The sequence below is a fragment of the Lampetra fluviatilis genome, chromosome 56 (assembly GCF_964198595.1).
Source record: "Lampetra fluviatilis chromosome 56, kcLamFluv1.1, whole genome shotgun sequence".
Lineage (NCBI taxonomy): Eukaryota > Metazoa > Chordata > Hyperoartia > Petromyzontiformes > Petromyzontidae > Lampetra > Lampetra fluviatilis.
Window position 1 is genome coordinate 3642933 of NC_136330.1, and position 24042 is coordinate 3666974.

Consider the following 24042-nt stretch of genomic DNA (forward strand, 5'->3'; position numbering starts at 1 on the left):
GCTCTCCCTCGCTCGCCTCTTTACGTTTTGTTTTCTCTCTCTCCTCTCCATGGCGCACCCTTTCGCTCTCCCCCCCCCGCTCCTCTCTCCTCTCTCTTCTGTCTCTCTCCTCTGTCTCTCTCCTCTGTCTCCCCCCTCCTCCTCTCTCCTCTGTCTCTCTCCTCTGTCGCGTTCGCGTGGGGAGATCCACGTCTGGGGTGGAGGGTGGTGGGGGTGGAGGGTGGGGGGGTTGGAGGGTTGGAGGGTGGGGGGGTTGGAGGGTGGAGGGGTTGGAGGGTGGGGGTTTGGAGGGTGGGAGGGTTGGAGGGTGGGGGGGTTGGAGGGTGGAGGGGTTGGAGGGTGGGGGGGTTGGAGGGTGGAGGGGTTTGAGGGTGGGGGTTTGGAGGGTGGGAGGGTTGGAGGGTTGGAGGGTGGGGGGGTTGGAGGGTGGGGGGGTTGGAGGGTGTGACGTCAGTGCGACGCACAAACCCAGCACTGTGGGATGCGGGTGACGTCACCGCACAGAGGTCTGCGGTGACGTCACCACCGCGCACCAGCCAGGCAGCCAGCCAGCAAAACTTGAAAAAAAAAATAACAGTATGACATTATTTTCCAACAATGCTGTTGGAAGTTTTACAGCGTGAAGTGCACATCACCCTGTGTTACAGAACAGCCCGGGAAGATGACGTCATGGACCTATTTGTATAGTTTCTATCGCACCCACACTTGGGAGCACAATGCACATGTAATAATGCCCTGCAAAGTTGGTTTTCCACATGCCAAATCGAGCAAAAACGTTTAATTTTTCAAAAAAGCTGTCAGAAGCCAAATTTAAAACGTGAAATGGCCTTGATAATAATCATGCCGAGACCATGAACACCTCCTTGCACTTGAGAACCCAGTTTAATTACAGGTCTGGTTTTGAACCCAGGGCCTGGGCGTTGCCGGCTCAGCCCCCTGACCCCGTGGGCCACCCAGCCATTCCAAGAATCGGTCGACCGATCGCGATCCTTAATTGTGGTTCGGGAAATTGCGTCCGCCAAGATTAAAATTTGGGCATGTCGGCGATGCAGCCTCACGTCCTCTTGAGCCGCCGGACTTAACTTTTTCGGAAAGAACGGTTTTGTAAAAAAATCTAATTTATTGTTCTGCCTGCTACATGGGGCAGTAAAATGTGTGCACCCTCAGCACGTTCTGGAAATCCATTGCCGGCGGGCTTAATTGATTTAAAGAGTTGATGTCCAGCGGGAGCAGTAACCATAGCGGGTGTGATGTTTCTGAACGTTCTAATGCTGAATATTACTTTGTAAATGACCTCAGTTTTTATTTAAATTTTATTTTAAATAAGACCCCCCCGATGTGGTGAATATCTTTCGCGACCACGTCTTTTGTTGTTGTACTGCTAAGAAATGCCGCGAATCGGAACGTTGGAGGGATATTGCTAGCGGGTCTTGGTGGTTGTGGCTCATTGCGTCGTCAGATGTGGCAGCAGGGGATCTCTGTTATCACGCGCTCTGTTTCTTTAATACGGTCGACAATACAATACCTCTGATTAGCGCGGTTTGCTACGTGCGGCACGAAAGAAGTTCAACATACTTACATAGACTACTCACACGGAGACCCATAGAGTTACGCAGAGACCCATAGACTCATACAGAGACCCATCAACTCACACAGAGACCCATAGACTCACACAGAGACCCATCGACTCACAAGGAGACCCACAGACTCACACAGTGACCCATAGACTCACACACAGACCCATATACTCACACAGAGACCCATATACTCACACAGAGACCCATAGACTCGCACAGAGACCCATAGACTCACACGTAGACCCATAGACTCACACGGAGCCCCGTAGACTCACACGGAGACCCATAGACTCACACGGAGCCCCGTAGTTTGTTGTCCTTTCCACGCACCTCCCGTTAGCACGCTTTGCCATGTACGGTGCAATACAACAAACAGCAGCATCTGTTCGTGAGCTTTTCTCACGCGTGGCCTTCAGTTCACCAAGGTGCTCGCGGCAGCACGCGGAGCAGAAATGTTGGACGCGCTTTGGGAACGACGCGGTTTGGGAACGACGCGGAACAACGACGCGTCGTTGGTGCAACGCAGAGGACATTGGGAGAGCTGTACAACGCATCCGCGTGAACGTACGCGGTCGTGTGTACGTCGATCAGAGGTCGCAACCGGGTACCCGATACCCGGCTACCCGTACCCGGCCAGGTACGGGTAGGCCGTGAGTCACTGGTGAGTAACCGTTTGTCACTCATTTCGGGTAGAGTACGGGTACGGGTAGCGTACCCGTACCCGTACCCGGCCGGGTACGGGTACGGGTACTCATTTGCGACCCTGGTGCAGCCGGGTACGGGTACGGGTAAGGAATCAAAATCCGTTTGCGACCTCTGACGTTGATCTCGCCATACACGTGCACCGTATTCGTGCCTAGGGTCCGCATGCAGCCAAACTTGTGCTTGGTAATTGTATTTAAACCTTCTTGGTTCTTTCGGTAAAGTCACGTAGAAGGGAAGTAATAAAATAATAAAAATAAAACATAATAAAATTATTCTCACGACGTTTCGGCCACAACGCAAGCAGCCGTCCTCAGGTGAAAACCAGGTCCGTCGAGGCGACAGCGTCTGAATGAAACAGCACACGAGCTTTGAGCATATATATAAGCTGGGCGCCTTGACAAAGGAATTTGCATATGAAGAGGAATTTAGCATATTTATGGGAAATGCAGGAATGTGATTAGTACTACATATGCATGTGCATTAAACCGCTGGGGCGAGCGGTGACTCGGGTTCGATTCCCGTCCACGGCTGACATCAGTGACGAGTAATATCTGATTTTCGATCCCGGGGTCACTCCCTTCACCGACCAGCGCTGTCCAGAATGGTGAAGTATGGTCAAACAACGTCCCGCAACCAACACGGCATTAGGGAGTCCTTCATCCAGCAGTTAATTGAAAAAGGGGCTGTAAATGATGACGTCACTAATTATCATCACCACAAATCTTATTTTTTACATCTTTTTAACGTCTACCCATCTTTTTCATGACTTCCTTCTGTGTGCGCGTGCGCGCGTGCGCGCGATTGTTCGTGATGCTGCGCGCGTGTGACAACGCACGCGTCTGTACTCGTGTGCGTTCGCTTGTCCGTCTCCGCGTATGCACACGTGCATGTGCAAGTGCTGCACGTGCTTGTACATGCCTGCACATGAGCTTGTGGATGCGTGTACGTGTGTGTGTGTCTGTGCGCCGGGTGGCTAAAGCACACAGCAAGTTGGCACAGTAGGGGGCACAGGTGGTGCATCAGCCACTCGTCTCAGTCAGTCGACCCGTGGCACCTGCTGAGTCTGCCCCGTGACCTTCTGTGTGCGCACGTACCGCGCACGCTTGTTCTTTTTTGTTGCCGTCGTTATAACTCCACTCATCTGTGCTGTTACATTTCTTTTGTTTGTTCACTCTCGCCGGCTCCAGTAGCCTCCAGGCCAGTCCCCTCCAGCGCAAGTTTTGCCGATCTCTCGGGCCCATTCCATTTGCCGAGAGCCCACGGTGAGTGCCCGTCCACCTGCCTGCACCCCCGCCGTGCCTGATGCCCGCCAGCACTGGCACTTGAAACTCAGCGTTTTCATCAACAACAACGTCTGGAAAAGGGAGCTGTTATGACACAAATCCCTTCAAGTCCTCGTCTTGTCTTTGTCGTTGCAACTTTCTGAACCGCCCCCTCCTGGTTGATCTGCGGGTGCCACAGTGGTGAGATGTTAACTCCCTCGCCTGGTACGCAGGAGGGCGTGGGTTTGATCCCGACCCTGACGCCTGCTGCTGTCTCTCATCACAGCTCAGTGGGCCCTCAACCTGGTGAAAATAAAACAAATAGTCAATTCTAGATTTGAAGCTTTCGTGACTGCAAGGATTCATATTCTTAGGTTTTTTCGGTAAAGTCACGTAGGTAAAACATTAAAATTAATAAAAGTAAAACTAAATAAAAATCACGACGTTTCGGAGGCAACACAAGCTTCCGTCTTCAGGTGTCGTGGCTGTGACGGTTCCACCTGAAGACGGAAGCTTGTGTTGCCTCCGAAACGTCGTGATTTTTATTTTATTTAACTTTTATAAATTTGAATGTTTTACCTACGTGACTTTACCGAAAAAACCTAAGAATACAAATAGTCAATTGTCAGCTAAGCGACCACGACGCGTCGCCACGTGGTCGGAGAGACGCGAGACCGCGTTCCCCCCGTCCCGCTCGCAGGGGGAGCGACCTCCGGCACGACGTTCGCCAACTTCGCCGACTTCGACAACTTCCCAAAGTCGTCGAGCGCCGACTTCGGCTCGGCGCTGGGCGGTGGCGGTGGCGCCGCGGCGCGACCCGGAACCGGAGGGGAGGTGCCGCCCGCGGACAAGTACGCGGCCCTCGCCGACCTCGACAGCATGTTCAGTGCCGGCAAGCAGCCGTCCCCCGCCGCCGGTGAGCCGTTCGGTGACGTCGGACGTTCGTGACGGCGTCGGCGTTTTGAACCCTTTCCGATGACGTACGTGGACTTGACTGCTGATGTTGAACTTGTTTCGCACCGTACGTAGCCAACCGTGCGATTTCGAGGTGCGCGGGAAGGATGACAAACTATGGGTCTCTGTGTGGGTCTATGGGTCTCTGTGTGAGTGTATGGGTTTCTGTGTGAGTCTGTGGGTCTCTGTGTGAGTCTGTGAGTCTCTGTGTCAGTCTGTGGGTCTCTGTGTGAGTCTATGGGTCTCTGTGCGAGTCTGCGGGTCTCTGTGCGAGTCTGCGGGTCTCTGTGTGAGTCTATGGGTCTCTATGTGAGTCTCTGTGCGAGTCTGTGGGTCTTTTTGTGAGTCTGTGAGTCTCTGTGTGAGTCTGTGTATCCATGTTGAACTTCTTTTGCACCGTACGTAGCCATCCGTGCTAATCGGAGGTGCGGGGGTGAAGGACAACAGACTGAACAACAAACTAAACTACGTACGTGTACGTCGATCAGTTTTTCTTCCGATTACGTTCCGATTACATGCGTTTGTGTCATCGGAAGTAGAAGGCCGTGCGGGTAGGGGCATGTGACGCAGTTTGCCCGCCAGCGGTCGTAGAGTGCGGCGATCGTGCCGCTACGGTTCCCTGCGGCGAGCACGTCTTTAAAAACGACGGCGCCACTACGCCTCTCTAAACAAATGAATGCCGAGCCGCTCGCGCGTCCCGAGATTCAGCGGTGAACGGGACACACCACCCGCACCCTGCAACTTGCAGACGTCTCGGGAACGGGTTAAGTTGACTTGACCCGGTTTCCTTAGGCAATGCCGGCACGCTGGCAGTGTCACTCATGGCCAACGTCCGTCCAGAATCAGAATCTTTATTTAGTGCCGGAGGTGGAATCCGATGAGCCATGAAGCTCTTTTCAACAGATGTCCAGTCGGAGCTCAGGGTCAGTGAGTTACGTCAATAAACATATTTTTTTTTAAACGGTATAAGAAGCAAGATAGAGAAACGGTAAGCAAGTCGCGATGAATAAATCAATATAATTAAAGTATAGAGGTGTAAATTGCATAAGTACATAAATTCCTGCCGATTTGTTAACACCAAATGCACGCTTGGGCAAGACAGCAAAACAACAAAAACAACAACAGTGCCAGACCACACCAAGACAACACACAGTCCCTTGATTACATAGTACAGAGATTCCTCTACTTACGAACAAGTTAGGTTCCAGAGGTCTTGTTCGTAAGTCGATTTGTTCGTAAGTCCAACTTTACCGCCGTCGATTCCAAACGTGTTATACGGCATGTACACTAAACACGGGGAATGGCTTTAAAAGTTGTATAATTTCCTGTAGATGTGGATGCCACTGGTTCTTCACGTTCTGCAGATGTAGATGCCACTGGTTCTTCACGTTCTGTAGATGTAGATGCCACTGGTTCTTCACGTTCTGCAGATGCAGATGCCACTGGTTCTTCACGTTCTGCAGATGTAGATGCCACTGGTTCTTCACGTTCTGTAGATGTAGATGCCACTGGTTATTCACGTTCTGCAGATGTAGATGCCACTGGTTCTTCATGTTCTGCAGAGGTAGATGCCACTTTTTCTTCACGTTCTGCAGAGGTAGATGCCACTGGTTCTTCAAGTTCTGCAGATGTAGATGCCACTGGTTCTTGATGATCTGCAGATGTAGATGCCACTGGTTCTTGATGATCTGTATATGTAGATGCCACTGGTTCTTCATATTCTGCAGATGTAGATGCCACTGGTTCTTGATGATCTGCAGATGTAGATGCCACTGGTTCTTCAAGTTCTGCAGATGTAGAAGCCACTGGTTCTTGATGATCTGTAGATGTAGATGCCATTGGTTCTTCATGTTCTGTAGATGCCACTGGTTCTTTACGTTCTGCAGATGTAGATACCACCACCACCATCTATTGCGCAGCGGTTTAACTTACGACTCTCGGTCCAAACGGGCAACTGGACATACGGACATGTTTGTTTGTATCTCTGAATGTTTTTAAGTCGAATGTTTGTAAGTAGAGGAGTCCCTGTACACTAAAATGTAACTATTCCATGATGCTGCTGAGAGAGACACGTTCTGCTTGGGCGTTCCCCTGCACCGTGTCCAATCGAAGCATTCACAGAAGAGAATGTTAAGAAAACCCTTCACCCCAAAAGTTCGAGTCTCTCGGTTTGTAATAGCGTTTAAATGCAACGCGGTTTGAAAGTCAGAAAAATAATGCGTCCGCGTGGATTATGTAACGCTTTTGAACACGCATTTTCATTCGCCAACGGGCAGTTGTTAGGTCAAAGATATTTGCACGTTCGCAAATAGTTATTGTTTTTCCTCGCCAGATTTCACAGACCTTAGTGCCCCCAGTGATTCAAAAATACAAATGATAACGGCAGTGATTGCACTGTTGCGTATAATAATAATGATAATAGGGTTTTTCCCCTTTTTTCTGGCAACAAAACTGAAACCCTTGTAAAAACCGAAACCCTTGTTTTGTTGCCAGAAAAAAGGGGAAAACCCCTATTATTATATTTTGGTACCGGCAAAGGAGGTCTAATGATGTAGATGCTCACCCCGAGCCCTCATTACTGTGATAGTGCAGCATTGTCTTTGAGCTGTGGACGCCTTTTAGCGTCCTCTGGTCGAGCACCAATTGGGTCGAGGTTCAAAAGAAAGCCGTCCCTTGGTGTGGACCAATCAGTTTCAAGGACAATGCATATATTATCAGTGTGTGTTTTTTGTTTGCATTTTGACTGCAAGTATTGTGGTTAATGCAGACATGAATCCTTGTAAAAAGGTGTCAGTTTTGTTGCCAGAAAAAAGGGGAAAAACCCCTATTATTATATTTTGGTACTGGCAAAGGAGGTCTAATGAAATAATAATGATGATGAAGTGTACGTGTTACTGATGTTTCGCGTGTCCGTCGCTTAAACAGCGCCGCTTTCCCATCTGTCGCCCCAAAGTGGGCGGTCACGTGACCACGTACGTCCTGTCGGGGCCGGCGGACCAGCGGTTTGCGGATCAGCGCGGCAGCCCCGTCACCGCGAGCGCCACCGCCTCCTCCGCTCCTCCGGGCTGGTGAGAGCCGTACAGCCAAGTGTCACTCATCGTCGTCATCACCGTTGTCATCGTCGTCATCGTCGTCATCATCGTCGTTATCGTCGTCGTCGTTATTATCGTCGTCATCGTCATTGCCGTCGTCATTGCCGTCGTCATCGTCGTCGTCATTGTCGTCGTCATCGTCGTCGTCATCGTCGTCATCGTCATCATCGTCATTATTGTCGTCATCGTCATCATCGTCGTCATCATCATCATCATCGTTGTCGTCATCGTCATCGTCGACATTATCAGCGTCGTGATAATTGTCACCGTAATTTATCATCGCAGATCTCTCACGCCGGAAGGTGAGTGCAAGTGCATCCTCGAAAGACCAGGCTGATTTAGTGTACGTGTGTAGGTATGTTCAACTTCTTCCTCAATCTACGTAGCCAACCGTGCTGGTGATGGGGGTGCCTGGGAATATCAGTTTCCTTAAAACCTCGAGAATCCACGAAGACCAAATTGACCTCATTTGCAGTTTAAAAAAATAATACCTGAAAAATATAAAAAGCGGTGTAAACAAGTGGCAGTGAGTCCAATGGAAGGATCATGAAGATGGCGAGGACACGCGACTTTGTAGCTCATCCGAGACCGGACTGGGAGCCGTTGGAGGGTTCTGAGAATTGGCATCGAGCTGGCCTCGCTCACTGGTGCTGGCAATTCTGGCAAATCGCCTGATGCTGGTTGTATTCACCAGAGAAACGTCACAGTACTCGCATTCTCTTTGGTTCTTTCGGTAAAGTCACGTAGGTCGAAAAAATAACAGATCGCGACGTTTCAATCGCAACGCAAGCAATCGTCATCAGGTGGGACAACCACAGCAATAAAAACTGCTCCCCCCCCCCCATCTCTCTCCCCTCCTACTGCCGAGGCCTATACAACCTCGAACCACGGCAGATGTCTCGCCTACTTCAGCAGTTTTTTTCTTGCTGTGGTTGTCCCACCTGATGACGGACGCTTGTGTTGCGATCGAAACGTCGCGGTCTATTATTTTTTCTACCTACGTGACTTTACCGAAAGAACCAAAGAGTATGGGTTCCTGTAGTCACGAAAGCTTCACACCAAGATTAGTACTCACGTTGTAAATGTTGTGGATTTACTCACCAGCACACGACCGGTGTGCTGAAGTCGTAACTAATTGGTTAGGTTTTGCTTACGTGACAAACCCTTACCAGTTGCCTGTGTCGGGTGGTGGCAGGGTTTAACGGCGCGTTTATAGTAATAGGTTTTTACCCTTTCAACTGGTACAAAAACTGACACCTTTATACAAGGCATCATTTTTGCAATAACCACAACACAATGCTCTGATAGTGCGCTGTCTTTGAGTTGTACGCCTTTTGGCGTCATCTGGTCCAACACCAATGGAGACTAGGCTCTAAGAAAAGCTGTCTCGGGTGTGGACCAATCAACTTCAAGGACAGTGCATATCATTATCATCATCAGAGTTGTTTCTTTTTGTTTGCATTTTGACTGCTTGTGTTGTGGTTATTGCAAACACGATGATGCCTTGTATACAGGTGTCAGTTTTTGTACCAGTGGAAAGGGTAAAAACCTATTACTATATTTTGCCACTGGTAAAGGAGATGTCTCATAGTGGCGCGTTTATATTTACGCGATCTAACCCCAAAAAGCCTTTACTGTGAATAATATTGCTCGCGAAAGCCTACTACTACTACTACTACTCCGTGTTAAACTGCTCGCGCGCTAGCTGGCCATGGAGGAGACGACGTCGCAAGAGCAGTCGGGACGTGCGCGCTAAGTTTCTGTGCGGGTCGAGAATTTCGAGAGATTTCCAAGAACACCTTCACGCGAACGCGGTTTCCGCATCTTCCTGACCGCGTCCGTGTTTCCTCCTGGTCGGCGCCGCAGCGCGTACGGCGCGGGAGTGGCAGCGCTGGGGCCCGTGCCAGCGCAAGGGGTCGCCGCATTCGCAGGTGAGGTCTCCTCCCCCTCGCCGTACGCGGAGAAGTAGTACGGGGAGCGGTGGCGCTGTAGGAGACGCTGGACTGGGGCAGTTCTCCCTCTCTCTCTTCCTCCCTCCTTCGCCTCCCTCCCACCCTAGCCTCCCTCCATAGCCTCCCTCCCACCCTAGCCTCCCTCCCTCCCCAGCCTCCCTCCCTAGCCTCCCTCCCTCCCCAGCCTCCCTCCCTAGCCTCCCTCCATAGCCTCCCTCCCACCCTATCCTCCCTCCCTCCCTAGCCTCCCTCCCTCCCCAGCCTCCCTCCCTAGCCTCCCTCCCACCCTAGCCTCCCTCCCACCCTAGCCTCCCTCCCTCTCTTTCTAGCCTCCCTCCCACCCTAGCCTCCCTCCCTCTCTTTCTAGCCTCCCTCCCACCCTAGCCTCCCTCCCTCCTCCGCTGATAGTGTCGCTCATCCGACCGTCGCGTATCCACCCCGACCAATTAACCGCCCAGCACCCAGTTTTAGGGCGGACGCGGGTGTGAGGGTGGTGCGGGTGGGAGGGGAGGCGGGTGGGAGGGGGGGGCGGGTGGGAGGGCTGGGACGGGTGGGAGGGGGGGTGGGAGGGGGGGGCGGGTGGGTGGGTGGGAGGGAGGGGCGGGTGGGAGGGTGATGCGGGTGGAAGGGGGGGTCGGGTTGGAGGGGGCACTACTGATCTTTTGTGAAGCTCCAGTTAACTCCCAGGTGCCCCCCCCCCTCCCCCCATAGAATGTTCACTGGGATGGGTGAGTTGTATTAACACCTTTCCCGTTCCGAGGTGTCTGCAAGTTTCAGGGTGCGAGCGGCTCAGCGTTTATTTTATTTAGAGAGGCGTAGTTGCTGCACCGTTGTTTCTAAAGGCACCGTCCTCGCCGCAGAGAACCGGAGCGGCACGACCGCACTCTACGATAGCCGGCGCCAAACTGTGCCACACTCCCTCCCGCTCGGCCTTGTGGGAGCCTCGGGCACATCTTCCGACCTGAAGCCCTGCCCATGACGTACGCGCGCGTCACCGCGATGGGAAAGGGTTCACATTGCCCCCGTTTGTTCCACTCCTACAGCCGGCAGCAGCAACCCATTCCTACCGGCGGCACCGGCGGCAACGATCGTGGGCAGCACCAACCCGTTTCAAACGCAGGCCAACGGTACGAACGCGCACGCACGCACGGCCCTTACGCACGACCTCACACCCCCACCTTCCCTGTCTCTCCTCCCTGGCTCCTCCCCCCCCTTCTCTTACCCGTATGACCTCTTGTTGCAGCAGCCGCTTTTGCCCACTTCAGCAATTGTTTCTTGCTGTGGTTGTCCCACCTGATGACGGACGCTTGTGTGATTTAATGTATTTTATTTTATACCTACGTGACTTTACCGAAAGAACCAAAGAGTATGGATCCCCGCAGTCACGAAAACTTCAAATCTAGATTGACAATTGGAACGTTCAAACGTCAGCGGGGAGAAAGGGCAGAACTTTCGGTTCCGTTGTTTCGTTTTTCCGTTTCCCCGAGTTCATCCTGACCTGTACCGCCGTGGTCGCGTCGTGAGACGAAGCGTCCACTCGGATTCCTCGGAGAACAGCGTCGCCCTCCATGGGAGCGGATATAGCGACGAGTTAGCACCTCCTCGAGATCCCTTCACGCCAGAGGTCGCAAACGGGTTTTGATTCCTTACCCGTACCCGTACCCGGCCGCACCAGGGTCGCAAACGGGTACCCGTACCCGTACCCGGCCGTACCCGTACCCTACCCGTACCCGGCCGCACCAGGGTCGCAAACGGGTACCCGTACCCGTACCCGGCCGTACCCGTACCCTACCCGTACCCGGCCGCACCAGGGTCGCAAACGGGTACCCATACCCGTACCCGGCCGTACCCGTACCCTACCCGTACCCCGTGGTCGTGTGGATTTTTCTCCGGGTCCTCCGGTTTTTCCCACCACGTTTAGAATCAACGTCACGCGTTTAGAGTGTTTGGCTGGCTGCTGCTATAAACTTTGACACGATACACCGCTTCATTGAACTATAATTTGTGACAGCCAGGTTGCTTCTGAAAAAGAGCTACATAGCTCGGTAGGCCTTACCTGCTAAGATAAACGTAGTTTATAGTTTAAATAGAAGTTGCCAGTTTAATCGAGAGACGCTTAACATAACTTAAAAAAAACCAGTACAAACAAAGCAATGATTTAGATGGTGTGCCTGCGTGTGTGCGTTTCCATTTGCTTGCGTGTTTGTGTTTGCTCTCGCAATGTTTGGATTGTGCGTGGACGCGTGTTTGGCACGCGCGTGTCTTTGCAATGCGTCTGTGTGTTTGTGTTTCTGCGTGCGATTGTGTTTTCCCGTGTCGTTTGCGTGTGCGTGTCTTTACACGCGCGTATGTGAATTTTCACATTTGCTCGTGGTAACGGCGGGTGGAATTGGTAGTTTAGCGGCGAACGAACTATGTTGCGAACCCGGCCACCTGCGTTCGATTCCCGACGGTGACCAACATCACTGGCGAGTGATGTGCAGCACTAGTCCCGGGGTTCCCCTCGGCCAAATCTGACTCAAATGAGCACCTGGTGCACTGTGTACACATCAGCTCTGGGGAGAGACAAAGACGGCCCGGGCGCGGTGCTACCCACACCACCCTGTCACACGCCGCGGCTAACCCACTTTGGCGTTTCCTAACAGCACCACGTCCTACGTAGGCGGGGGCATTTTAGTACGTTTGCGTGCGCTCATGTAATGTGTGCTTGCTCGCTCGTTCGTACGTGTGCAGGCTTTGCGTACGGCGGATTGCCGGCTGCCGCGCCGGCCGCCACCGCTGCCACACCAGCTGTGGTGCCGGCCGGATTCGGCGTTCCCGTCGGCTACGGCGGCGCGGAAAGCGGCGGGCAGGCTGCCCACGGCGGCGTGCAGTACTCCCAGCATGCAGCGCTGTACGTGCAGCCGGCGGCCTACGGGGGACAGCACGGTGGTACAGCAACTCGCAGAGACACGCACAGATCCGCTGCCGCACGCACTCATATGCACGCACAGAGCCTGCAATTGGCGCGGTTGGCTATGTACGGTGCGAGGGAAGCGTACGTACATACGTGAACAAAGACAAAGATCCTCTGTCCTCCGTATAGCCTTCACAGACTTTTGGGGCAAGTGATGTTAGCGAGCACCTATGAAGGCCGATACGGCACACGATGGGGTGGGTGGCCAGCACCACGCCCGGCCGACCTTTGTTTCCCGAGTGGCGATGTTTTTATACATCGCACTAGGTACTCATTTGAGGTTGAGTCGACCTAAGGGAGGCCCAGGTCCGGTTCAGATAATCGTCACTGGTGTCGCCTGTGAGCAGGAGTCGAACTCGGGTCGGCGGGCTCGTAGCGCGGCACTTGGATTCATACAACGACAACAGCCACCGTTTGCCACCAGGTGGCTGTGACAGGCTTGGTGCATTTCGAGGCCACGTGAAGTGTCGAAGGCTCGCTTTATAGGAGGGACAGACCCCGGTGTTATGGTTTGTCTGACTGAGATGATTTGCAGGTGCAGATACCTACCGCCTAAGTGGAGATACGAGGCCAGTGTCAGATCCGACTTGTCCTGCGTGTGCATGGTCAGGGTTTGAACCCAATTTGCCAGCATGTTTGGTATCTTTATTCATAACGGGTGCCTTACATTATTTAGAAGGCCTCAGGCTGTAATGTGCGTGTGTCTTTGTACTGGGGAGCGGTGATGTAGCGGTTAGCGCACCACACTACTAACCCGGTGACCCGAGTTCGATTCCCGCTCATGTCCGCCACCAGTGACGATTATCTGAACCGGACCTGAGCCTTCCCTCAGCCTCAAATGGTTACCTAGTGTGGTGTGTAAACATCGCCACTAGGGAGACAAAGGCGGCTGGGCGTGGTGCTGGCCACCCATACCACTCCTGTGCCGTGCCAGCCTTCATAGGTGCTCGCTAACAGCACTTGCCCCAACAGTCTGTTAAGGCTATACGGGGGACATTTGCCTTTAATTTTAATGGTATACCAGGCACTGCATTAATTTAGTAACATTTTTTATTAAAGTTCATGCTTCTTAGGCAGTGCTCTTTTTATCACTGCACACCTAACAGGCTGCAGGCCATTAAAAGGTGCTTGTATTATTATTATAGTTATTCCGTTAGCAATAAAGGTAAACACCCGCCCGACGTTTTTTTTCTAACGAGAAAGAATTGTTGCATTTGAACCTCGATATTTTTTTGCTCAAGTAAAAAAAAAATACGTTTGAAATTCCATTTTCCGCCCTTACAGCTGTAATGAACGCGTCGCTTTTAACAGGGCCTCGGGCTGAGTACATTTATAAGTAAATAAAAAAAACAACCCCTTGTTGATTTTTTAGGTGTTTCTTTTTTTTACGGCAAATCCGTTCGGTTGTGTTTAACGTCCGTTGCTTTGGACACTTTTTAACTCGCGCGTTTATTTGCGTATTTTTTTTGTCCCAGGAAAGTCCCACTTAGGGGCCAAGGCTTTGGTCAGCAGGCTCCTTGCTAAGTATGAAGGAGGGGGGGGGGGGCGTTGACTGCTATGTGTTTCTAAGTGAAGCAATATGTGGGTTATTTTTACAAAGTGTAGAAAAGAGGGGGGGGGGGACCGTGACACCAGCGCACATACGGCCTCCACTTATTCAAATGACGGCAAACGAAATTTTTATTTGTATGAATCATTTATCATTATATATATACACATTTTCATCTTCTTGGTTCTTTCGGTAAAGTCTGAATGAGACGCTGTCTTTCCGACAGACCTGTTCTTCACCTGAGGACGGCTGCTTGCGTTGTGGCTGAAACGTCGTGAGAATTGTATTTTATTATGTTTTATTATTTTATTATTTCCCTTCTACGTGACTTTACCGAAAGAACCAATAAGATGAATCCCTGCAGTCACGAAAGCTTTAAATCGGATGCACATTTTCACTTTATATAACGATACGTGAGCCGCGTTACAGCTCCCGGGCGCGATTCCACACGTCCCGGGGGGAGGTCAAGGGTCGCGAGCCCGTTTGTAGGTTAGGGGGTGCGGAAAAAGAAGGGGAGGGGCGGGGAGGGGGGCTGCTGCCCCAATCAGGTGAGGACATCGCGACGGGGGAATGATGAAGATTTAAAAAGGGGGGGGCGGTGGGGGGGGGGGATGAACGGGGAGGGGGAAGTTTCACCAACCTAATGAGGGTAATAAGGGGTAGCAGGGGAGGGATCGGGGGACTGGGCAGATGAGGGGGAGGGGAGGAGGGGGTAGGCGGGGGGGGGGGGACAGAGAACAACCCCTAAACACTGATAACATACTTCTAGATTTGAAGCTTTCGTGACTGCAAGGATTCATATTCTTGGGTTTTTTCGGTAAAGTCACGTAGGTACATTTTTAATTTTTTTAATTTTTTTAATTTTTTACCTGCGTGACTTTACCGAAAAAACCCAAGAATACTGATAACATGCGTCCGGCATTTTGGCCGCTTTTTACAGTCCCTCCGCCTTCGCGAGATCCCCTCCCCGTCGGCGGTGGCGGAATATTTGAACGCTCGCCGTGAAGGAGGACGGCATCCGGGGATTTTACGGTGAACGCCCGCCCCCCCCCCCGCCCGCGGTATTGACCAGGGCGGCCGTGGGGCTTGAAGCGGGAGCCCCGTGCAACGAGCGGTGAACTTTGCGGCCGCTTGGCCCTCTTGTGATCGCAAGGAAAACCCGAAATGTATTCGTTTCCTCAACGCCAGAGGTCGCAAACGGGTTTTGATTCCTTACCCGTACCCGTACCCGGCCGCACCAGGGTCGCAAATGGGTACCCGTACCTGGCCGGGTACGGGTAGCCGGGTATCGGGTAGGGTACGGGTATCGGGTACCCGGTTGCGACCTCTGCTCAACGCACAGAACGCCGTCCGTCTCTCCGTCTGGGTTCAGAGGTCGATGGTGAATGTGTGCCAGCACTTCTTCTCTCTCTCTCTCTCTCGGCGTATTCCTCGGTCCGGACACCCCTCAATTATTCACGTGGAAATCTGACCCCTTTGGCTGCCCATGTTGCAGCTCCTACTTGTTACAAAGACAAAGAGCCCCCCCCCCCCCCCGAGTAGCCTTAGCAGATTGTCGGCGCAAGTGCTGTTGATGAGGAGCGCCTATGGGGGGTGGCACTGTACGCGCGATGGGGCTGGGTGGCCGGCACCACGCCCGGCCGCCTTTGTCTCCCCAGTGGCGATGTTTTTATACGCGTCACCAGGTACTCATTTGAGTGGGGAGGCCCAAGACCGAGTTCAGATAATCATCGCCGGCTTTGGCCGCGAGCGGGAATCGAACTCGGGATCGCCGGGTTCGTAGCGCGGCGCTCTAACCGTCGCACCACCGCTCCCCTACTTGTTACGGGCAACGCGTCCACGCGCGCCGGTCGCTATTCCGCGCGGAGTGGTGGCGCAGCGGTTAGCGCACTTGACTACAAACTCTGCCGCCCGAAGTTGATCCCTTTCTCCGGTGACGCGGCTAAACATCGGCAGCGAGCGATCACCTGCCACGGTGCTGGGCCCTCCTCCCCTTCCTCCGCTGGCTACCTGAAGTGCGATCTAAGGGGCCGTCCATAAATGACGTCACACACTTCGGGGGGGCGGGGGGGTCAGACATTTGTGACGATGTGTGACGAGGGGGGGGGTTTGAGAAATGTGACGTCACATCAAAATGCGCAACTTTAAATAAATATAGACAACACGTTCTACTTATTCTTAGGTTTTTTCGGTAAAGTCACGTAGGTAAAACATCAAAATTAATGAAAATAAAATAAAATAAAAACAAAAATCACGACGTTTCGGAGGCAACACAAGTCTCCGTCATCAGGTGGGACCGTCACAGCCGAATTAGCTGCATCAAGTGAGGCAATGATTCAAGAAGTAATCCCTTATAAGCAAGTTGAAGGGGGGAGGAGAGGGGGGGGGGGAGCTCATCAGAATGTGGTAGCCAATGAATGGAACGTATCGGGAGGGAGGGGGGCGAGGCTCAAAGACAGCACGGAGTGCCACGTACAACGCATCGGGGGGGGGGCGGGGCCAAAAAAATGGACGACGGCTTGGACGCGGTTGCTGCTGCACACGCCAACACAATGGACAGAGAGGGGGAGGGGAGGCCTGATACACATGATAGACAAAAGAACGAAAATGCCCATGTTTATACCAATGCTGGCTGAACAATGAAGAGAGTACTGTTAAAAAATAACTGGGGATGTTAACACTCGGTAAAGTAAAGTAAAATAGTGCCTGTCAGATAAGATGGTCCAAAAAAGTGTAATTAATTAAATCGACTATTTAATAAATGTTTTCTCCTACAACATCAGAGTGCAGCGCCACATTAAATACGCACAACAATTACAATAGCTTAAAGCGATTTGAAGCATGTTTTATTTTCAAAATGGAAATATGGTTTTGGGGGGGGGGGGGGGCAGAGCTACGTGACGTCATATTTGAGGGGGGGGGTCTGACTTTTTGTGACGCCGTGTGACGAGGGGGGGGGGGGTCCAAAATCGTTCAAAATCGTGTGACGTCATTTATGGACGGCCCCTAAACACCTGCGCCGGGAAGACGGAGGCCAGAGGTCGCAAACGGGTTTTGATTCCTTACCCGTACCCGTATCCGGCCGCACCAGGGTCGCAAACGGGTACCCGGCTACCCGTACCCGGCCGGGTATCGGGTAGGGTACGGGTACGGCTACCCGATTGCGACCTCTGGGATGAAGCCATGTTGCAGGCGTGGGTGGGTTGATTCTAGGAACTTGAATTGTGAGAAGAGACAAGACGTTGGGAAATGAGTGACAAACGGTGACTCACCAGTGACTCACGGTCTACCCATACCCGTACCCGGCCGCACCAGGGTCGCAAACGGGTACCCGTACCCGGGTATCGGGTACCCGGTTGCGACCTTTGACGGAGACAAAGCCGGCTCTGCTGCTGGACACACAGGCCCCCCTCCACACCCTCTCGCGCTCAACTAGCCTCGATCTTTCCTCGCCGTCGCCGTTAGCGAGGACGCAGGGGTGCGGTCGTCAATAAATGATGACGTGAAAGTTTCGGTGGCGGCAAAACCCTGCGTTGGGTTTCCCCGTCTCCGCTTGCGCGATCCTCTCCTCCGTCAACTGTGACGCGACTCGGGCCCTCGCTGCCAACACCGGCGACACGCGCACGCACGCACGTACACACACACAACAACAACAACCGCCATTCGCCACTAAGTGGCGGTGACATCACCACGACGCTTGTGCCAGGCCAAGTGCACCTTGAGGCCACGTGAAGTGTCGAACGCCCCGCTGGCAGGAGGTCACGGGGCAGACCCAGCAGGTGCCACGGGTCGACTGACCGAGATGACCGAGATGACTGGCTGATGCACCACCTGTGCCCCCTACCGTACCAACTTGCTGTGCTTTAGCCACCCGGCGCTCGTTGTTGTGAGCGTCGCTCCTCCGCCCTCCGTTGTTGTTGGAGGGCGACTGCCTCCAACTGCCCAGTAGCGTCCTTCACGAGCCTCCTCCACAGAGGCCGATCTTGACACCGCTGGTACCAGTCATCGGCAAGTCCACTCAGCTCCACGTCCTCCTGTACCACATCACTCCATCTCTTCTCTAGCCCGTGCCGCGCCCGTTTAGCCCCCTCGATCCGGCCGAACATACACACACGTACACACACATACACACACGAGGACTTTCTGAGGTGGGCGGGTGGGGGTGGCGGGGGGGGTGATGAGGTTTATTTGAGCGGCTCCCGGCACGTGGGTATGCCGATGGACCCCGTCGAGTATCACCGTGCTGGCGTCGCGATTGGCCCTCAATGCGGCCACCCAGAGGTCGCAACCGGGTACCCGATACCCATACCCTACCCGATACCCGGCTACCCGTACCCAGCCGGGTACGGGTACCCGTTTGCGGCCTCTGGGTACGGGTAGCCGGGTAGGCCGTGAGTCACTGGTGAGTCACCGTTTGTCACTCATTTCCCAACGGCTTGTCTCTTCTCACAATTCAAGTTCCTAGAATCAACCCGCCCGCGCCTGCAACGTGGCTTCATCCCAGAGGTCGCAATCGGGTACCCGATACCCGTACCCTACCCGATACCCGGCTACCCGTTTGCGACCCTGGTGCGGCCGGGTACGGGTACGGGTAGGCCGCGAGTTACTGGTGAGTAACCGTTTGTCACTTATTTCCCAACGTCTTGTCTCTTTTCACAATTCAAGATCCTAGAATCAACCCACCTGCGCCTGCAACATGGCTTCATCCCAGAGGTCGCAATCAGGTACCCGATACCCATACCCTACCCGTACCCGGCCGGGTACGGGTAGGGTACGGGTACGGCCGGGTACGGGTACGGGTACCCGTTTGTGACCCTGGTGCGGCCGGGTACGGGGGGTAAGGAATCAAAACCCGTTTGCGACCTCTGGGGCCACTCCTCTCGTCAAGATCCCTTATCCGGTGGTCACGTGACACGGGAGATCTTTGTTGTTGTTGTTGTTGTTTTCCTCGCACTTTTCTGTTTGTAGGTGGCGTGGGAGATCTTTGTCATTGCCCTTGTTGTTATCGCCCCCCTCCCCCTCCCCCCCCCCCCGTGCGTACAGAGTCTGCGTACGCCGCTGCTTATGCGCAGCCCAAGGTGATGGCCGCGCAGTTTGGCCAAAGCACTCGGATATTGCCAACGAATCCCTTCGTGGTGAGTGACCTCTGTCCACGGAGGGGGGACGGCGGGGGGGGGGGTTCTCTGTGACGATGAGAGCTGAGCTCCGTAGCAGCCGCGGGTGCCATTCTTTTCAGGGAGGGGGGGGGGGACCACGTGGTGGGCAACCCTGGGTGGCTCAGAGGTCTTAACGAGCAGCGAGCCGCCGCTACCACCGAGATCATCTGGGCTTAGCAGGCGGCTGCCGAGTGCGCTCCCCCCCCCCCCCTCACCGCCGATTAACACGGGCTGGCTACGTACGGTGCGAAAGAAGTTCAACGTACATACGCACGTGACAGGCTGACAAGTCGAGTTGTCACGTGCTCAGACAGCGAGTCGCCTGACACGAACCCTTAATTAGGGTGCGGTGTTGTCATCGGATCGGCCAAACCGCGTGAGCCAGAAGTTAACGTGATAATATGAAATTCCGAATTCATATCATTATTTACTAGTATGTTGTTAAGACTATGGTCTTATATTTGTGGTGTTATTGTTATTCTATATGACACCAATTTGGATTATGTGTGTATGTATCTTCTTGGTTCTTTCGGTAAAGTCACGTAGAAGGAAAGTAATAAAATAATAAAAATAAAACATAATAAAATTATTCTCACGACGTTTCGGCCACAACGCAAGCAGCCGTCCTCAGGTGAAAACCAGGTCTGTCGAGGCGACAGCGTCTGAATGTATGCATGTTGAACTTCTTTCGCACCGTACGTAGCCAACCGTGCTAATTGGAGGTGCGGGGAAGGACAACAAACTAAACACTGAAAACAAATTGTCAATCATAACGCCGTGGTAGCGATGGCCTGTGTGTTAATTTACACGCTGCCCGCCGACTCTTCAAAAGTGCAGAAGTGTGTCTCTTCGCATAAATGACATGACCTTGACAGGGCGGCTAAGATATACACAATTCACAAATACAACAAATACAACAACAACAACGACAGCCGCCATTCACCACGGCGCTTGTGCCAGGCCAGGTGCACATAAACACACACGCAAATTGGTAATGCCCTCAAGTGAATCTGCATAACGTATTATTATTTTCATTGGCATTTTCTAAAAATGCTCATTTACATCTGTTTGCTAATCCGCTGCTGGATGAATGCATCCCCACAACTGTGTCCAGTAGTGGGGATCGTATGGCCGTCCTTCACCAGCGCTGTATAGGTGGATTGGTGACGACGGGGGGTTGGGGGGGGGCAGGAGCGCAGGGCAGAGGTCGCAACCGGGTACCCGATACCCGTACCCTACCCGATACCCGGCTACCCGTACCCGGCCGGGTACGGGTACCCATTTGCGACCCTGGTGCGGCCGGGTACGGGTACGGGTAGGCCGTGAGTCACTGGTGAGTCACCGTTTGTCACTCATTTCCCAACGTCTTGTCTCTTCTCACAATTCAAGTTCCTAGAATCAACCCACCCACGCCTGCAACATGGCTTCATCCCAGAGGTCGCAATCGGGTACCCGATACCCGTACCCTACCCGATACCCGACCGGGTACGGGTAGCCGGGTATCGGGTAGGGTACGGGTACCCGTTTGCGACCCTGGTGCGGCCGGGTACGGGTACGGGTAAGGAATCAAAACCCGTTTGCGACCCTGGTGCGGCCGGGTACGGGTACGAGGGGTAAGGAATCAAAACCCGTTTGCGAGCTCTGGCGCAGGGTCGGCTAAGACTTCGATCGTCACTGATGCTAGCCGTGGCCGGGAATGGAACTCGGGTGGCTTGGGTTTGTGTCGCGGTGCGCGGACCACTGCACCACCGCTCCACCCGCCCGCCCACCCGCCCAAACTCACCCACCCGCCCGCCCGCCCACCCGCCCGCCCTCCCTCCCGCCCACGGCACATTATTCTAGGCGTTATTAAATTGCCGGCATAATTTCTCGGAGCAAAATGCAATTTATTTTGCTTTCAAATTCTGCAGCGCAAGTCGGCTCAGCTCAGCTGCGACCTTTATTTCCCGGGTCACAAGGTAGGCACTTTTTGCTTTTAATTAACACATGCCGCCTAAAAATTGCTTACGTTGAGTGGTTAATTTAAAAAATAAATGCGTGGTAACCTCTGTGCAAACTCATGTGCCAGTGGATACACGAATTTGCTTTTAGCTGTTTGCTTTAAGGGAGGGCTCTGTGATCCAGTTAGTAGCTAATTCTCTTTTGGCTCCAAGGCACAGCATAATTTGTCTAAACGTAAATGCATTTTTTTTTTGACTTAAAGAAACGTTGCTGCAGACAACCCGATTAAGGTCGCACGTCAGAAATCAAGGATGCTGCTGCCACAATCGCGATCCGGAGGTTCTTACTCCATCTGTACAACAAGCGTCAAGGTCGGGATCGAACCCACGACCTCCTGTATACCAGGCGAGGTAGTTAACATCCCTTAGCCACCATGGCGTCCCACTTGATTAACAAAAATAATTAATGAATTCATCATTAGTTTTGTTATTCACAACAGGAATGGTCATTTTCGTTTGGTCCTTTCAACCAGTGGTGGCAATTCCCACATTCCTACAGCGGGCATCAGTCTAAGTCATAAATTCCCACATTCCTACAGCGGGCATCAGTCTAAGTCATAAAAGCCACGATCAATGAGGGGTGGCCAGGTGTCTCCAGGGTTCAGAGCCACTCAGCCCGCACCGCTGAGAACCTCGGTTTGAATCCAGGTTTCAGCCACCAGCGATTGAACCGTGTTCTCAAGGGCGCAGCGAGTTGATGGGAAAAGCGCAACGGGCACCTATTGAAGTGGCGTTTCCTTCTTTCTCTTGCAGAGTGGAGCGACCTCAGGGACGTTTCCAAGCACGAGTGTCTCCAACAATCCCTTCCTGTAACCCCCGACTTTGCCTTCCACCCTCAAACCCACCCACCCACTCACTCGCCCCCTCGCCCGCCGAGTAAATTGCCCCACAAATCCACTCACCGGCATACTCACTCGTCACTTGTTAACCTACTCGCTCGCCCTCTCACCCGCCGTCTCGCACGACCCAAATCGCCTGCTCACCAACCCACCTACCCACCCACCCACCCACATACTCATTTGCACATCCACATACCCGCCCGCCCGCCCGCCCGCTCGCTCGCACACCCCGTATACTCGCCTCCTACCCACTTGCAGACATGATCACGCATCCACACACAACAACAAGAACTGTCGTTCACCACTAAGTGGCGGTGATGTCACCACGGCGATTGTGTCACGATAGGTGCACTTTTAGGCGACGGGAAATGTCGAAGGCCCGCTGGCAGGTCACGGAACATGCCTCAGGTGCCACGGGGTGACTGAGATGCACCAACGAAGACAAAGATCCCCCGTATAGCCTGAACAGACTGTTGGGGCAAGTGCTGTTAGCGAGCACCCATGAAGACCGGCACAGCACACGAGAGAGAGGGTGGCCAACACCACGCCCGACCGCCTTTGTCTCCCTGGTGACGATGTTTACACAGGTACTCATTTGAAGCTGAGTCGACCTAGAGGAAGCCCAGGACCGGTTCAGATAATTGCCACCGGTGTTCGCCGTGAGCGGAACTTTGGTTCGCCGGATTCGTAGCGCAGCAGTGCGCTAACCGCTGCACCACCGCTCTCCGAGATGCACCAACACGCACGCACGCACACACGCACGCACGCACACCCGCATTCACGCAGCCGCCAGCGCAGCTGCCCTGCACACACACTCAAACGCTGCCCCGTGTAGTCTTGAATCTCAACTGCGCGGGGCAGTGTCCACCTGCGGTCGTGCTGCGCGCGAAGGTCATGAACCCGACACTGCAGGACGCACACGCGTCTGCAATTCGGCGTTAAGCAGTATTTAACTAAAGACTAATTGTGCAATCGACTGAAGCTTGGTCGCGAACGATCGTGATTTCACTCCTCAGCTGCCGGCTCTGGTTTATACGTTTGTATCTTTCATCGTGCGGTACGTACTTACCAAAAAGTGTTGTTTACTTGGCGTCTGTAGCATTAATCGTTGTTTTTCTACACGATCCGTCGGAATCGGCCGACACTCCACGAGCCAGACTGAGAGGGCCTCTGTCGTGGGGAGCCTCTCGGCATCGGATGGAACGCCGCAAAGCACTTGTTGTCACGTGGGCGGCGTATTGTCGATGACACGTCCACTACCGACTGTATCCTCGGCCACTGAAATGCGAGTCGGGTGTTGTGACCGAAACGCTGACAAATGGCCACGGCTCTGTTATTATCCACTCGGTATGATTACGATTATCTTTGATCATCCACCTGTTTACCGTACTCATGCACATATACAGTACGTTATGTGTTACACAAGAGAGATTTACATCGTCACAATTGTACGTTTGCCTTGCGGGTAAATTATTTGAATTCTTTGTCACCTAGCCACCTGGCCTGCACCTGTCATTGCAAAACGTCGTGGTATTTGTGTACAAACTCTTCCCCCCCCCCCGCCCCACACTTCCAATGCACTATCTATTCTTGTCACGACGACCGTACGAAGCAAACTGGAAGCAACGTAAATCTTCTTGGTTCTTTCGGTAAAGTCACGTAGAAGGGAAGTAATAAAATGATGAAAGTAAAACATAATAAAATAATTCTCACGACGTTTCGGCCACAACGCAAGCAGCCGTCCTCAGGTGGAGAACAGGTCCGTCAAGTAGACAGAGTCTGACGGACCTGTTCTCCACCTAAGGACGGCTGCTTGCGTTGTGGCCGAAACGTCGTGAGAATTATTTTATTATGTTTTATTATTATATTACTTCCCTTCTACGTGACTTTACCGAAAGAACCAAGAAGATGAATCACTGCAGTCACGAAAGCTTTAAATCGCAACGTAAATCTGTTTTTTTTTATAAGGATGTTTAATATATTTTTTATGGACAGAAGAT

General features: G+C 52.9%; 1 protein-coding gene across 12 annotated transcripts in view; it reads left to right on the forward strand.

Annotated features, from left to right (window-relative positions):
* The window catches only part of LOC144950093 (uncharacterized), a 40708-nt gene extending 17056 nt beyond the window's left edge, over positions 1-23652 (forward strand). For 2 of the 12 annotated variants that reach the window (XM_078880124.1, XM_078880126.1), the window contains 8 exons: positions 3473-3544; positions 4245-4460; positions 7424-7566; positions 9457-9521; positions 10586-10669; positions 12276-12470; positions 19091-19182; positions 21957-22391. In XM_078880124.1, coding sequence (XP_078736250.1) covers positions 3473-3544; positions 4245-4460; positions 7424-7566; positions 9457-9521; positions 10586-10669; positions 12276-12470; positions 19091-19182; positions 21957-22306 — 1217 coding nt within the window. In that variant the 3' untranslated portion in view covers positions 22307-22391. Of the gene's footprint in view, positions 1-3469; positions 3545-4244; positions 4461-7423; positions 7567-9456; positions 9522-10585; positions 10670-12275; positions 12474-19090; positions 19183-21956 lie in introns of those variants that run through there. The other 10 variants (XR_013640346.1, XM_078880129.1, XM_078880130.1 and 7 more) reach the window with 10 other exon arrangements.
* Positions 23653-24042: the final 390 nt, after the last annotated feature.